This window comes from Canis lupus, chromosome 34, assembly GCF_011100685.1.
Source record: "Canis lupus familiaris isolate Mischka breed German Shepherd chromosome 34, alternate assembly UU_Cfam_GSD_1.0, whole genome shotgun sequence".
Classification (NCBI taxonomy): Eukaryota; Metazoa; Chordata; class Mammalia; order Carnivora; family Canidae; genus Canis; species Canis lupus.
Genome location: NC_049255.1, coordinates 16,637,835 through 16,653,629, shown reverse-complemented (window position 1 = coordinate 16,653,629; position 15,795 = coordinate 16,637,835). Strand labels below are relative to the sequence as shown.

At 43.1% G+C, this 15,795-nt stretch overlaps 1 protein-coding gene across 4 annotated transcripts in view; it reads left to right on the top strand.

Annotated features, from left to right (window-relative positions):
- The window catches only part of KLHL6 (kelch like family member 6), a 113,682-nt gene that overhangs the window by 74,866 nt on the left and 23,021 nt on the right, over positions 1 to 15,795 (top strand). For all 4 annotated transcript variants that reach the window (XM_038583503.1, XM_038583504.1, XM_038583502.1 and 1 more), the window contains one exon: positions 1,437 to 1,602. In XM_038583503.1, coding sequence (XP_038439431.1) covers positions 1,441 to 1,602 — 162 coding nt within the window. In that variant the 5' untranslated portion in view covers positions 1,437 to 1,440. The remainder of the gene's footprint in view (positions 1 to 1,436; positions 1,603 to 15,795) is intronic.

Sequence of the window (15,795 nt, the reverse complement as noted above, 5' to 3'; positions counted from 1 at the left end):
GTGGCGCAGCGGTTTAGTGCCGCCTGCAGCCTGGGGTGTGATCCTGGAGACCCGGAATCGAGTCTCACATCGGGCTTCCTGCATGGAGCCTGCTCCCTCTGCCTGTGTCTCTGCCTCTCTCTCGCTCTCTCTCTCTCTGAATGAATAAATAAATAAATCTTTTTAAAAATTCAATTTGATTAACATATAGTACATTATTAGTTTCAGAAGTAGAATTTAGTGATTTATCAGTTGCATATAACACCCAGTGTTTATTCCATCAAGTGCCCTCCTTCATGAGCATCCCCCAGTTACCCCATCCCCCTACCAACCTCCCCTCCAGCCACCCTCAGTTTGTTGCCTATAAGAATCTCATATAGTATGTTTCCCTCTTTTTTCATCTTATTTTTCCTTCCCTTCCCCTGTGTTCATCTTTGTTTCTTAAATTCCATAGATGAGTGATATATGATATTTGTCTTTCTCTGACTGACTTGTTTCTCTTAGCATAATACCCTGTAGTTCCACCCACGTCATTGCAAATAGCAAGATTTCATTTTTGATGGCTCAATATTCCATTGTGTTTAGATACCACATCTTTATTTCTACTTATCTATTAGTTATTGAGATAATCCTTACAACAAACTTTTAAACTCCTATTAAAATTCCTATTACAGATGAGAAAACTGAAGCTCATGGAGATTAACATTCTAAGTTCTGAGTTGGTAGAGTTGGTGTTCAAATCTTAGTCTATCTCATGTCAAAACAACATCTTTTCCATCTTGTTCCCCTACTTCCTGGATAGAGGCTAAATATCTTAAAGCCTAGTCCTGGAGAGGAAAAGGCATAGACCAGAGTCATGGCCTTAGGGAGTTCTGTCCTGAGATAAGGCAATATGAGGCTCCCAGCTACAACCAGGAGCCGATAGACAGAGGTCCAGCCTCTGGAGTGAGAGACACTGGCAGGATCTCTTTGTCTTATTGGAGGGCATTTGAGTGGCCAGGCCAGAGGAAAGCTGGTATGAGGACTGAGAATGAAGTCAGAAATCCTGTTTTTGGGTACTAGTAGTTGAGAAAGTACAAGGAAGGCCTGGGCAGGGGAGAGGCCCCATAATGCTCCCAGATGAATCTCCAGCACTTGAAGCCATTAAAGTAGTTCTTTTGGCCAGTAAAGTAATTCTAGATCCCACTAGCTTTGCCAGAAGGACTCCTGCTGTCCCTTCAGACCTGGGACTGCTTTAGGGACCACAGTTGGGCACAGCAACGCAGGACAGTTCAGTTCAGTAAGTATCGATTAAATGTTTAGTGTGTGGTGGGTGCTGTAGGAACAGAGAGCAATCATCCCAGGATCCTGATCTTAGGAACCTCGCTGTTCCATGGAGGCAGATGGATGTGAAGGGGGTCTGTTTAGACCCAAAACTAAGTCATGGTAGGACTCATATTCACACCTTTCTCTTCCAGGGCCATGTTCTGCAATGATTTGAAGGAAAAGTACGAGAAGAGGATCATCATCAAAGGGGTTGATGCTGAGACCATGCACACTCTTCTGGACTACACATACACCAGCAAGGCGCTGATCACCAAGCAGAATGTGCAACGGGTCCTGGAAGCTGCTAACCTCTTCCAGGTGTGTGAACAAACAATCTTGATGCTCTCCTCTGGAGCAGGGGAAAGCAGCAACTCCTCAGAAATCTGCCTGGACTGGCTTCCAAGCTTGTATCTGGTGCGCATGCACACACACACACACACACACACACACACACACTCTCTCTCTCTCTTAATTGGGCCTCTACTTACTTGAAAGTCAGAAAAGGCTCCTTTGGAAATTTCTTGAGAGATGATGAAATGTGGCATTGACTCTTTAATACCATCAAGCCAGGGCAGCTTGGTGTCTAGAATCTGTACTTAGTTCTGGACTGCAATGACTACAATTTGCAGAAGCCTAATTAGAGCCAGGGTTCCAATCATCATTTTTGTATGTGTAACTTTTTTTAAAAAAAGATCTTATTTATTTGAGAGAAAGAGAAAGAGAGCTTGAGCAGGGGGAAGAGCAGAGGGAGAGGGAGAGAATCTCCAGCAGACTCTACACTGAGCCCAGAGCCTCAGGGGGGGCTCCATCTCATGACCCTGAGAGCACAACCCCAGCTGAAACCAAGAGCCCGATGCTCAACCAACTGAGCCACCCAGGCACCTCTCTTATATGTAACTTCTAATCTTTAGTACAACCTGGGGACATAGTTACTTCTCCCCACTTTATAGGTGGGAAGAGTCAGGCACAGAGAAGGGTGTATTTGAACCCTGGGCTTTCTGAGTCCAGGAGCTACATTCTTGCAGTACATTGCAGCCTCTCTGGGAGCAGTGTCTAGATTTGGAGGCCCACAAGACCTTGCCTGATTAGGACTTTGTGGTGAGTATGAAAGAAGAGCATTTTCATGAGGAGTAATAGGGAAGATGAAAGAGAGAACCCTGGGGACTAAGTTTTATTGTTTCCATTTGACTATGTTTGTTTCAATCTGATTACAGTTAGCTTCATAGAATAATTAGACTCATCGATTCTGTCAGATGCATCCATAGTTATTGTAGGGTCCCAGCCCTGGTTACCATCTTTGCCTAGGCCTAAAAGTATGCCTTGAGTTTGTTTTGCCAGGTTAGGCAAAGATTGTCTCCCTGAGGATACTGAGATTTATGACAGAGTCCAGGGACAAGCCCGGTCATTCCCACAAACTGGCAAACATCAGATCCTGTGTATGGTTTGGGACTTTGAGAGGTGGTGTCCTTTTGGATCCTCAGTAGGCCAGCAGTTGATGGGAAACAAAACAAAGTTTGGGAAGGTGAGGAATGAGGGGCTATGAGTCAAGACCAGGGGCAATGGGATGTTGAAGCCTAGGCAAGACCTGTGGAGTCCAGCAAGGAAGGGAGAATACAAAGAGGGAGGAAACTATGAAACAACACTGAGTTCCGAATAATTGTTTGCCAGTTTTATTGTCCCGGGTTCCTCGGGGCATTTTAAAGATACAGAGCAAGGTACTTCTGTTAGGGCAGGTCATGCCTTCTGGTAAACACCCCCCCTGCCCCCCCCACCTCCCACAGTCCTCCCCCCTTCTCTGTCCTGACCTGCTTACCCTTTCAGCCTTACTAACTGGCAGGGAAATAACTACTCCTCTTTCTGTGGAGGGAAGGACTCAGCAACCACACACTCGGCAGCCCTGTCTCATCCAACCTGCCACCCCCACACTCTGCTCCAACAGTCTGACCTCAGGGAAATCTTTCCCACATTAGATAGGGCCTCTATCTAGTTCAGCTTTTGCCTGGGAGCTATAAGACAGCTGCAAGGATTCTACACTGGGGGTGTGGGTGTATGTGCAAATCTTTACTTAGCCTCCTTATTTTCAGTGTGATGTCCTCACATGTCTTCCTCAATTTCTGGTGTCCCTGAGTCTACAACCTCTCTGGTCTGGTTTCTCCAGAGGATAAATCTTTTCCGAGAGTGGAGTTGTTAGATCACAAGAAGTGGGGAGGAGTCCCAGGAGGCTTAAGCTCTTAAACCCATCCCTGTTATTAAACCCATCTGCCCTGGCCTAGCTCTTTCCCTGGGACTTTAATATTCCTGCTTTCTGGGGTTCTGAGGGACAAACTCCTGTGTAGGTACTTGGTCTGATCTCTTTGCTCTCAACAAAGCCACTTGCCAGTTTTCATATTCTGTGGTTTGGGGTTACTGATAACTCCTGGTTTCATGGAGGAGGGAGTTTGTGTTTCTGTTTCTTGTTCTCCTTTCAGTTTTGGGTAATTTTTATAAAAACTCTTTAGATAGTAAAGAGTTTTATAATAATGCAGCAAATATTTTCCTTTGGCTATTTGACTGTTAATTTTTGGTTATGGCTATTTTTATGTACAAAATCTAAAATTTGTGTTTAGTCAGACCTACTGATCATTTCCTTATGTTTTTTGCCTTTGTTATATGTTTTCTTTTTAAAGATTTTATTTATTTATTCATGATAGACAGAGAGAGAGAGGCAGAGACACAGGCAGAGGGAGAAGCAAGCTCCATGCTGGGAGCCGGACGCGGGAATTGATCCTGGGACTCTAGGCTCTAGGATCACGCCCTGGGCCAAAGGCAGGCACTGAACCGCTGAGCCACCCAGGGATCCCCAACTTTGTTACATGTTTTTAGAAAGACCTTCCCCACTACTTATATACTTACCAACTTATAATTTCTTTTAGTCTTACTATCTCCATAGCTTTATACTTAAATCTTTCATGAATCTGGAAATTATTTTGGCATAAAGTCTCTCCTTGTCCTTGTCCTCCTCCTCCTCCACTTCCTCCTTCTCATTTTCTCTCAAGTGGTGAGCCTCAAAAGAGATTTGGATTTTAATCAGAGGTGGAATGAAGAGGAAGACAGAGACAGAAGAGACATAGAGCATGCTTTGTTTATTATTGATTCCCCTATTCTGGTAATCCCTCACCTCAAAATTTTTCCAAATCTCGTTCACTTTGTAGGCAAAAAATACGAAGTTTTCTCTCTGAGGCTATTTTACTCATTTTCCAATGAGTGTTAATTCTTACGAAAACAAGAGTAGAGTGCTCTGGGTGCCTGGGTATCTGTTTAACCACTTTCTGGGGGACGCGTGGGTGGCTCAGCAGTAGAGCGTCTGCCTTTGGCCTGGGGCGTGATCCCAGGATCTGGCATCCAGTCCCACATTGGGCTCCTTGCAGGGAGCCTGCTTCTCCTTCAGTCTATGTCTCTGCCTGTGTGTGTGTGTGTGTGTGTGTGTGTGTGTGTGTGTGTGTGTGATGAATAAATAAATAAAATCTTTAAAAAAAAAACACTTTCTGATTTCTGTTGCTTCTGAATGACTTGCTTTAAAGTCTCAGATGTAGAAAACTGGGAATATCTTCATGCTTGAAAGCACCACAAGGGACAGAAGTTTATAGGTTGTTGAAATCACTTTGTGGTTTTAAAAAAGTATGTATTCATTTGAATGGATAGAACATACTTTTGTTCCAAATTCAGAAAAACAAAAAATGAGACAGTGGAACATTTTGCCATGTTCACTTTAAACCTTGTGTTACTGTCCTTCATATCTTATGCACACCTGTGTCCATGTGCATATATCACTCCCACTCATTGTTTCTGGTTTTTAAACACGAATGTTGGCACACTCTATACCCTATTGTACATGTTGCTTTTTTGCTTCACAATATATTTTGGAGATTGTTAACAGATCAGAATGTGTAGAACCTTTTCTTTTAAAAAAAAATATTTATTTGAGAGAGAGAGCACGCACGTGCTTGAGCACAAGTCAAGCACAGAGAGAGGGAGAGGAAAAGATTCCCAAGCAGACTCTCTGCAGAGCACAGAACCCAACCTGGGGCTTGATCTCATGACCCTGAGAGCCCACCCCAAGCCAAAACCAAATAGGACGCTTAACCAACAGAGCCACCCAGGTGCCCCTGCATAGAGCCTTCTTGATGGCTGCATAATGTTGTTGGACTCTCCTGAGGAGTGAAACATGTCAAGATCTTCATAGTCTTTTATAAGGCAGAGTGATAGAGTTGAAAGAGTATGGGTGCTGGAGTCAGGCATAACCTGGGTTTAAATTCCAGTTCAGTCATTTCTTTTCTCTGTGGATGTGGACAAGTTACTGAGGTTGTCTGAGCCTCATCTTTCTTATTTGTAAAATTAGGATGATAACAATACCTGCCTTTTAGGGAGACTTATTATGAGGATTTAATGAGATGCTATTTGTAAAATACCTGGCACATAATAGATGCTGGATGGAATTTCCTTCCCATCATATGTCCATTCATTTTAACTTTACTTTGGACAATTTGTGCCTTGAATAAACTGGGCTGGCATTGAGCTGTGAGAACATTCTCCTGTGCCATCCCCCATTCTTTGCTTTTTCCTGGATTAGTATTATAAGAGACCATGATTTAAAGTTTTGTTTTATGATGTTCATATGATACTTGGTTAGTAGAATGGACTGGACTAGTGCTGTATTTGATTAACTCAGAATTATAGATGGAGAAAAGTGTGCCAGATTTGGCATTTGTTGTTTAGAACATCCACAGAAGCCAATACCACCTCTGTGGGACTGAAATCAATGGGAATCAGAGTATCTTGATGTTCTCTATCCCATCCAATAGTAAAAGTTTTTAGTTGTCACACCATAATTATGCCTAAGCTGCTTCCTCACTTTTTACTTCTCTTTTCAGGTCTATTATCTACTGATTGCTTCTATACCAGAATTTCCCAGAAAGAGATCTTTCAGTTAACCCAGCTAGTCACCACTATTGCTGTTTGAAAGAGCTTTTCATGAGAGGCAACTTGATGAGTTCCTGGCCTCATGAAAATGATAACCCTGGGGTCAGTTGTCATTGGTGCAATCACCTATAGCACAGAGTGGGACAGTTTCTTTTAGGAGAAAAGTTAGGGTGGGGCAAGTACTGAATGAACTACACACTAGAGGAACTTTGCAATAACCTAGCCATAATTTATTGGTCAATTATGGGAAGAAATATATTTTCTCCAAGTAATTTCTAGAAAGGTAAGAGTAAGAGAAGGAAAGGCCCGAATTACCCTTCACATGGGGAGCAGGGTTTTTGAGGTGAATGTCAACCAGTGAGGGCCCCAGAGAACTTAACTTAGCTGGAACTTCAGGCTCCTGGGTTCTAGATGAACAAGGCAGTCAGAAACTGTAGAAACTATAGATGATGGGACAATGGCTATAAGAACTTGGTAAGATTTTTCAGTTTTGTAGAACTGCCCCATTCATTTGGAGAACTTTGTCATACTCATTACTTTCATTTTTATTATTAAAAACTCATGAAAGAATAAGGGCTTGTGAGCTTTTCTGCAGGGAAGCAAAAGATGTGAGATTAAGGAGACCAGGCTCACCCCTCATTTAGTTTTGGGATAGAGGATACCTAAAATAAGAGAGCAGCTGGTTAGAAGAAGGAGCTTAAAAGAGGAAAGAACATCAGGTGAGTCATGTAGGCTGACATGAGGGAAAATAGGGGGATGCCAGAGTGGGAGCCTGTTCATCTGGCCTGGGCCTGAGAAGACACAGACCACAACACACTCTGGGCTGAGATCTGTATGGACGAGGTAGCCATGTGGTCAGTGGCTGACCCTGATGGCTGGGTTGGCTTCTGAGCTTACTAATATCTGGATCATAGTATATAAATATTTCTTGAATCAATGAAGGTATATATGTTCCCCTTTTCATTACTAGCTGAGTATGAAGACTACCTCAGAAACTGCTCAAGACCCCATTGAGAAATTGCCTGACCTACTTTAAGAGGACACCAGAAGCCCACTCCTGGCTTTAAGAAATGTTGTAGGAAGGAAGTATTCCACAGGTTAATACTAATAATTGTTTCATTTTTAAGCACCAACTAAATTCCAGGCACCTAGCAAAAGCAGGTCTCATTACTATATGTTATAGATGAACTTCTGTTGTCATTGACAGGGACCCACAGATTATATCTACTGAATATCAGAATAGTCAGTTGATTTAAGCAAGGAAACTAGCCCAACTATTTCTTTGCTATTATCTTTTTAAATTTTTTATTTTTTTAAAGATTTTATTTATTTATTCATGGGAGAGACAGAGAGAGGCAGAGACACAGGCAGAGGGAGAAGCGGTCTCCTTGCAGGGAGCCCAACGTGGGACTTGATCCCCGGGTCTCCAGGGTTACACCCTGGGCTGAAGGCAGCGCTAAATGGCTGAGCCACCCAGACTGCCCCTCTTTGCTATTATCTAGATAAAATCAATCTGTGACTGATGCATGGTCTCCCGCATACCAGTGTTGCCTTTTGGACATTGTAAGTGATAAGAAATTAGGGTTAATCTCCTAGTCCATGACAGTGATTGTTGTGCCTTTCAGAACATTCACTATGTGGCCACTCTTTTGCCTGTACTGTTTCATTTAAAATGAGGTAGGTATTTTTACTCCCCATTTAGAGATAAGAGAAATACAATTCAGGGACACCTGGGTGGCTCAGTGGTTGAGCTTCTGCCTTTGGCTCAGGGCGTGATCCCGGAGTCCACGGATTGAGTCCCACATCGGGCTCCCTGTATGGAGCCTGCTTCTTCTTCTGCCTATGTCTCTGCCTCTCTCTGTGTCTCTCTCATGAATAAATAAATAAAATATTTTAAAAAGAGAGAAAAAAATACAATTCAGTGATGTAAAGTAAATGTTCAAGGTTTCATGGCTAATGAGAGAGGGGCCTGAATTTCACTCCTGTCTGCTAATGCTAGCTGGTGTATTCTCCACTACATATATTGCATCCATTCCTTGGAGCTAGGCCTAAAATAAGCCATGAGGGCAGCCCCAGTGGCACAGCGGTTTAGTGCTGCCTGCAGCCCGGGGTGTGATCCTGGAGACCTGGGATCGAGTCCCACGTCGGGCTCCCTGCATGGAGCCTGCTTCTCCCTCTGCTTGTGTCTCTGCCTCTCTCTCTCTCTCTCTCTCTGTCTCTCATGAACAAATAAATAAAATCTTTAAAAATAAATAAATAAAACAAGTTGTGATCCTGAAGGCAGCAGGGGCTGGCAGCAGCCTCAAAGAGGGCTGCCCAGTGGAAATCTGGAAACCAGTTGGGCCCTGTAACTGCGTTAGGGGGTGAGACTGGCACAGCTGCCATCCCTCATGCCTAACTCCCTCTGGGGAAACTAGGACTGTTGAGGCCACCAGCTGTCCCCATCTCAACAGTGAGCCTGCTGCTGTCCACGTGAGACCTCTTTAGTCTTCCCAGTTCTGTGTTTAAGCTTAATGGTTACTCTCTTTTATTTTTAGGTATAACTTACATTTAGTAAAATGCACGCATCTTAAGTGTATAGTTTTTTTTTATTTTTTACACGTGTTTGGAGCCATGTAACCACCACCCAGATCAAGTCCAAGAACATCCTTGGCATCCCAGAAAGTTCTCTGTGCCCTCCTGAGGTAGTACCTCCCCGTGGATAACTATCACTCTAGCATCTGTCACCACACGTTTGTTTTGCCTGTCTGAATTTCATATTGTTCTTGAGTTCTAATTAGTAGAGGGTCTAACTCATAGGTTAGAAACCCAGGTGTGCAAAGATAAAGCCATGACTTAACCTATTCTTTTTCCATTTTTAAAGATTTTATTTATTTATTCATGAGAGACACATAGAGGGAGTCAGAGACATAGGCAGAGGGAGAAGCAGACTCCCTGTAGGGAGGCCGAGGTAGGACTCGATCCCTGGACCCTGGGACCACAACCTGAGCTAAAGGCAGTCACTCAACCACTGAGCCACCAAGGTGCCCCTAACCTACTATTTTTCTAACTTTGAACTTAATCTGTATCCTGAGCTTCCCATTCTACCAGTGATAGAAATTGTAGTCAACTTATAGGCATCTCACTTCAGGAAAGCTTCATTAACTTAGAATATGGCTTGCTTACATAGTTACAAGGGGTTTTTACAGAATGCCAGGACATAGTAGAAAGAGGCATCTGGTCCAGGCTTACCATGGTTATTTGCATCACTGGTGCATGCTGGCACCTGGTAGAGCATCTGTGTTTCCATCAGTCTCCCTCTGATTGTTGACACCCACCCCTGCACCCTTGCATCAGCTGAAAATCCTCAGGCCCACCTGATTCTGGCCCTCAGTCTCTGTGGGGTCACTTTGCATTCTCTTTGTCCCATTTGCAAGGCTTCCTCAGGACTTCCAGTCCTCTCAGCGACTTTTGTGTCCTTATCAAGGACACACAAGAAACTTCCATTTACTCTCCTGGGCCAATGTGGAACTATAGGGAGCTTGGGCTTTATTATTCTCAATACTTTCCATAAGAGGAAACTGTGGCTCACAGAGAGTTCAGATCATCAAAGAGTGAAGCTATGATCTGAGGCCTAAGCCAGAACATACCTGCCACCCACCATTACCCCCAAAGCCTCAAAAGCAAGGATTTGCACTGAGCTTTCAAACCACAGAGCAATCCAGCCAGACCCCAGAGCAGAGTGTAGGAGTGGAAAAAAGTTCTGGTTCTGAAGGAGGTGGCATTGAACTGGACTTCATAAAATGGGTAGGATTTTAACAAATGGCAGCTGGGTTGGAGGAAACGTATTCTAGGCAGAGAGGACTTGTAAGCAGAGACTAAAGTTTCCACCTGCTCTACCTGCTACTTTATATATTACAGCTGTCTGCTCATGGACCTGCTTCTCAGGACGTGGCTTTACTTAGATGACCTACTGCTTCTGTAACCACCCCCTAACCCATATCCTGAGCATCAAACATGTCCCAGACACAGTTATTCCATTTAATCCCTCCCTAGCCTTCATCCTGTCCCTGGGATGAATCACACAGCTCCAGCTCTGGCACTTGCCCCTTGAATCTTAGTATGGCCTATGTGGTCTCCCCCTTCATTATGTGCTGCTGGCCTGTTGGGGGCCCCACTAGCTCCTCTGCAAATTCAGAGGCTGTCTGCTGCCTGAATCTTGACCAAACTTCCCACACCCTTTCCTTTCCCACTGATTCCACTTCTGAGGTCAATCTACCTCTACAGTTGTACCTGTCCCCCAGCACCTGCCCCACCTTAGTGAGTAGGCCTTTTACAGGTCTTCCTACCCACCCCACCGAGCTTCTAGGGACCAGCAGACCCCTTGGCCAAGTCTAGAGCAAAGACTGAAAGTTTGGAGGGAGCAGAAGGCATCCTGGGAGTTGGGGGCACATATTCCCCTTGCTCTAAAGTAGATATATCACCTGAGAAAGAGGGAAAGGGGCAGGGATGGAAGATTCAGATCAGCAGTAATTTACAGTTTTTAAGTATGAAGACTTCTCTTTTTCTGGTGGGGGTGTGTGACAGAGAAAGAATCTTAAGCAGGCTTCACACCCAGTGCAGAGCCATACATGGGGCTTGATCTCACAACCCTAAGATTATGACTCGAGCTGAAATCAAGTCAGACACTTAACCAGCTGAGCCACTTGGATGCCTCTGAAGACCTCTCTTTAACAATCAGTACATACCCCATAGGAGAACAACTTTACTTTTCATAACTATTATCTGAGAAGAAAAATGATGACAATGGGTCATGAATTCACAAACACTTTCAAATGATTTTGATTTATTAATCTCATCAACAAATCATATACCTTTCACATACACTGATTTGTTGAACTTGGAGGTAAGAATACCCATGTCTTTATACACCCTTTGCAATAATTGTATGGTCACTTAGGGACTCTGGTCAATGGAATTGCTGATTTGGGCCAAAATAGGGCTTCAGTTTCCCTGAATGGATTTGAAGGCATCTCTAGGGAGATGTGGAATTACATTGGTCAAATCTGTTAAGACTTCATATTCTGGAGAGCATGACGGGAAGCTGAGGAGGGGCAGTGAAGATGGGGAGCAGGGGTATATTCTCATTGAGGTAGACACTTCTCATGGGAACTGCAGCCATGTCTCAAGTGGTTTCTTTGATTGTATTTTTAGTCTCCCTATTCAAGAGTCAGGTGCCTGACTGTAACCTTTTGCTCACATGTCCCCTCAAACAGGAAGCTAGCTGTCTGTTGCCATTATCTGTCATCGCTCTGCTTTAATAAACAAGTTCATGTGTCATTAGGACAGGCTGACAAAGAAAATTTACGCTAAAGTCCTAAGTAATCTTGAATATGAAGAAACAAAAAGCTTATATATTTTAAAGAAAACAAATTCTTGTTCCCATGATTGTCTTACACATCAGTTTCCAAGCCATTGGTTAGGATGCTGCTCTATACTCCTCACACTCAAAAGTGTTTCTTGAAGCATATTTTGGGGGAAATGTAGGCAGCTTGGAGATCCCCACTACCTTTGTCCTCATAAGGCCTCTTCAGACTCTCCTGAAAGTTTGTTAGCTCAACATTGTGACATTATAAAGACAGTGTGATGGCCAGTGAGAAGAGTGAGTTAGCCATGACCCTGAGTGTCATCTGTACCAACTACTGGCTGTATGATCTTAAGCAATGCACTTCACTCTTTGAATTCTGTTTCTTCCTCTGCGCAAATAGTCTGTACTAATACCTACCTTATTATAACTTGTTAAATAAAATATATTCATTAAAAAATAAATTAGTTTAATTGAAAAATGGATGGGAAAGTGTCTAGCACAGATCATGGTACATACTAGGTACCTGAAAACTATTTTCCTCCTCTCTCTTTTCTTTCCTTCTTTTGGCAGAGTTTATGCTAGGTGCTGTTAGCATCTGCCCTTGAGATGCTTGACAGGGGAAAAATGTGATCAGTGCTCCACAGAGGGGCAAATAAGTTGCTCAGTGGAGTACAGAGGAAGGAGGAATTGATTCCATGTTGGGCAACTGGAGAAGCCAAAAAAAAAAAGGAAGTAGCTCTTAAGAAAGAACTTCATGAATAGGTAGGATTTCTCCATTTCTTTTCCCTTCCCTTCTTTGATTCTCTTCTTTTGTTCTTAAGCAAGTATTGATATTGATCCAGAATTAAAAATGTCTAAAAGCAGGGAAGGCTTAAAGCACAGCCTAGTTAGAACTCTCTGGTCTTGTCAGCTTGGCTTTTGCTCTTATGTTGGCTTTTTCCTTGGGTTCATGGATAATAGAGAGCAGATCACAGTGTCTCCTGCAAACTCAATTTCAAAGAAACTGCCACATGTGTAAACATCTGTTTGCAAACCATTATAGGGCTTCACAGACTCTGGAGCCCATCTGTCAGTCCCAGATTTAACACTTTGAATGAAGAAAGCAACCCTGTGTAGATAAGGTGATGGTCATGGTACTCTTTCCGTGCCCCCCTTTCTTTTTTTTCTTTTCTTTCTTTCTTTCTTTTTTTTTTTTTTTTTTTGAGTTTACCTTGAAAGGAGCCTTTTCGGTTGAAATTAGGATGATCTATCCTGAGTCCTTTCTTAAAAAGTGGAGCTCTGGGGGGCACCTGGATGGCTTAGTCGGTTAAGTGTCTGCCTTTAGCTCAGGTCATAATCCTAGGGTCCTGGGATCAAGCCCCACATTGAGCCTGCTTCTCCTGCTCCCTCTGCAGCTCTCCCTGCTTGTGTGCTTACTCTCTCTCTCTCTCTCTCTCTCTCTCTCTTTCTCTCTCTCTCAAATAAATAAATAAGTAAGTAAGTAAATAAATAAATAAATAAATAAAATCTTAAAAAAAAAAAAAAAAAGTGGAGCTCTGGAGTCAAACTTCCCTGGGCAAGGAGAACAGGATTTTAGGCAGATAGTGATGAAGGAGAAAGCTGGTCCAGGCTGATGAAACAGCATGAGTACAAAAAGGGACAGGCAAGCTTAGGAATATTGGGGGAAAGGTGAGTACACAGGTTGACTGTATATATCAGAGAGAGTCCTGGTGACAGTGCACAGGGGTAGGAATAAGGCTATATCTTCACTTTTAAGCAGAGAAATCACTGAACTTTGCTACATAGCATTTATCACAGTTATAATTTGGCACTGTGTGATTATTTGATTAACGTCTGCCTTCCCCACTTGTCTGTAAGGTCCAATGAGCACAGGCACTGCATTTCTTTCTGCTCACCTCTATACTCCCAGCACTGGTTGATGGCCTGCTACATAACAGATGTTCAGTACACATTCTGGAAATTTTTTAAAAAATATTTATTCATGAGAGACACACAGAGAGAGGCAGAAATATAGGCAGAGGGAGAAGCAGGCTCCCTATGGGGAGCCTGATGTGGGTCTCAATCCCAGGACCTCAGAATCATGCCCTGAGCCAAAGGCAGACTCCCAACCATTGAGCCACCCAGGCATCCCCACATTCTGGAAATTAACAGGTGGATGAAAGAGGGTATTAACAGTTTCTGGATGGGGAGGGACACTTTAGAACAATGTTTATAACAAATGTGAGCTCCATTACTTGCTTTGATTCTTTTCCATGGTTTCCTTTTTTGCTTATCAGTAGTCATCAAGCAAGGGTAGGAATTAACACCTTGTCGGCCAAGCCTTCCTTTGGCAGATCAGATTATTGGAGCTCTCCATGGTGAAGTGTGCAAATCATCATTGGCGTCTGTTAAGCCCTTGTCCTGTGCACACACAAGCTACCTGAAGTAGCTTGAAATGGTCTAAAACATGCATTTTGGGAATTGGATAAGACTGGCTCAGATTTTAGTTCTACCTCTGGTTAGCTATAAGTTTCTGAGGAAATTACCTCCCTTCTCTGGACAACTCCTTATCTATAAAACAGGAATGATAATAAATACCTACTTTATAGTATTGTGAGGATTCAATTATCTGGGTAATATACAGGGGCTGGCATATAAGAAGTGTTCTTTGCTTTTTACATTTTTAAAATTTTCTCATTGTGTACTTGAAAAATCACAAGGAGGTTTTTTTTTTTTCTTCTGATTTTAAAAGCAACCCCATTTTGGGGCGCTTGAGTGACTCGGTTGGGCGTCCACCTCTTGATTTTGGCTTGGGTCATGGTCTCAGGGTCATGGGTTCATGCTCTGTGTTGGAATCTGCACTGGGCCTAGAGCCTGCCTGGGATGCTCTCTCTCCCTTTCCCCCACCCTCCCCACTCCTGCGCTTTCTCTCTACCAAAAAAATAAATAGATAAATAAAATAAAAATAAAAAAGAAACTTCATATGCAGTGTAGAGCATTTATTCTAAACAGCAAAGTTTATAAAAGACAAATTAATAACTTTATCTCTAAAACTGCATTTGAGATAAACATGGATAGTATTTTGATATGTTACCTTCTAGTGTTTTCTCTGTTCACAAAAAAATTTATTTTATTCATTTATATTTATGAGAAAACTGTATTTTAAATAGGTGATTCTGTCACATGGCACACAATGCAAGGGAGTACAAATAGGTGAAAAGTAAGTCTTCCTCTCTACACTGTCCCCAGCTACCAGCTGCCCTCCCCAGAGACAGCCACTGTTACCAGGTTCTTAGGTGGTCTCCCAGAGACAGTTTACATATTTAGAAAATCTATTTAATTTTCATATCATCTTCTTCTCACCCAAACATTGGTATAGCATACCTGCTCTTTGCCCTGGAGGCTGCCTTAAAAATGAGTTCCCTTTTAGAGCTCATAGGTGTCTCTGTGGGCAGGGCCACATAGGGCTCTGGTGACAGGTTCTGAGGCTTCAGCAAGGCTTCGTCTCAGTTGTATATTTTTACTCTTTGAACTGAAAATCTGCAAACAACTAAACAGATGTTAGAATTCTCAGTCTCAACCGTTTCTACAGTTGTTCATGCGAGGAATATATCTGCAGGCAATGGCTGAGGCCAGGAGACACAGCAGTCTGAGGCAGAATTCAAGCTTTTCTAACATTTCATTGACCCTCAGTCAATGTTTTTTAAACCGACTATTGGAACCAGTGTTCTGACATGGAAATATAATATGTTGCAATTGGGATTCACCCAACGTTCAGAGATGTGGGTCCCCTAGAATGCTCTGCAGTGAAGGTGAGAGCCTAAATCGATATGGTTCACTCTAAGAGCAGCCCTGCCCCACCCTTCAGGCCCCACAACCATACCACCCTCAGGTCATCATAGAAGTGCTTCCTCTGCAGGCTGTGCCCCTTCCGTTGTGGGTCTTTCCCATCCAAATTCTCACTGGGCCCTGCCTTCAGACCAGCCCTCCCCACCATGTCCTCTCCACTCAGCCTTCCTCTTTCCCTTCTGTTAATTCATCAACCCACAAACACTGAGAACTTGACCCTTTACTGGCCCAGGGGACAAGGGGGGAGGATAGGAAGTTGGACTTGTTCAAAGCTAAGCTCTAGAGAGCAATGAGTAAGAATGAACTGATGCATTTGAATATTGTACAACTGAAACTAGTAAAACACTGTATGTTAACTATATTGGAATTAAAATTTA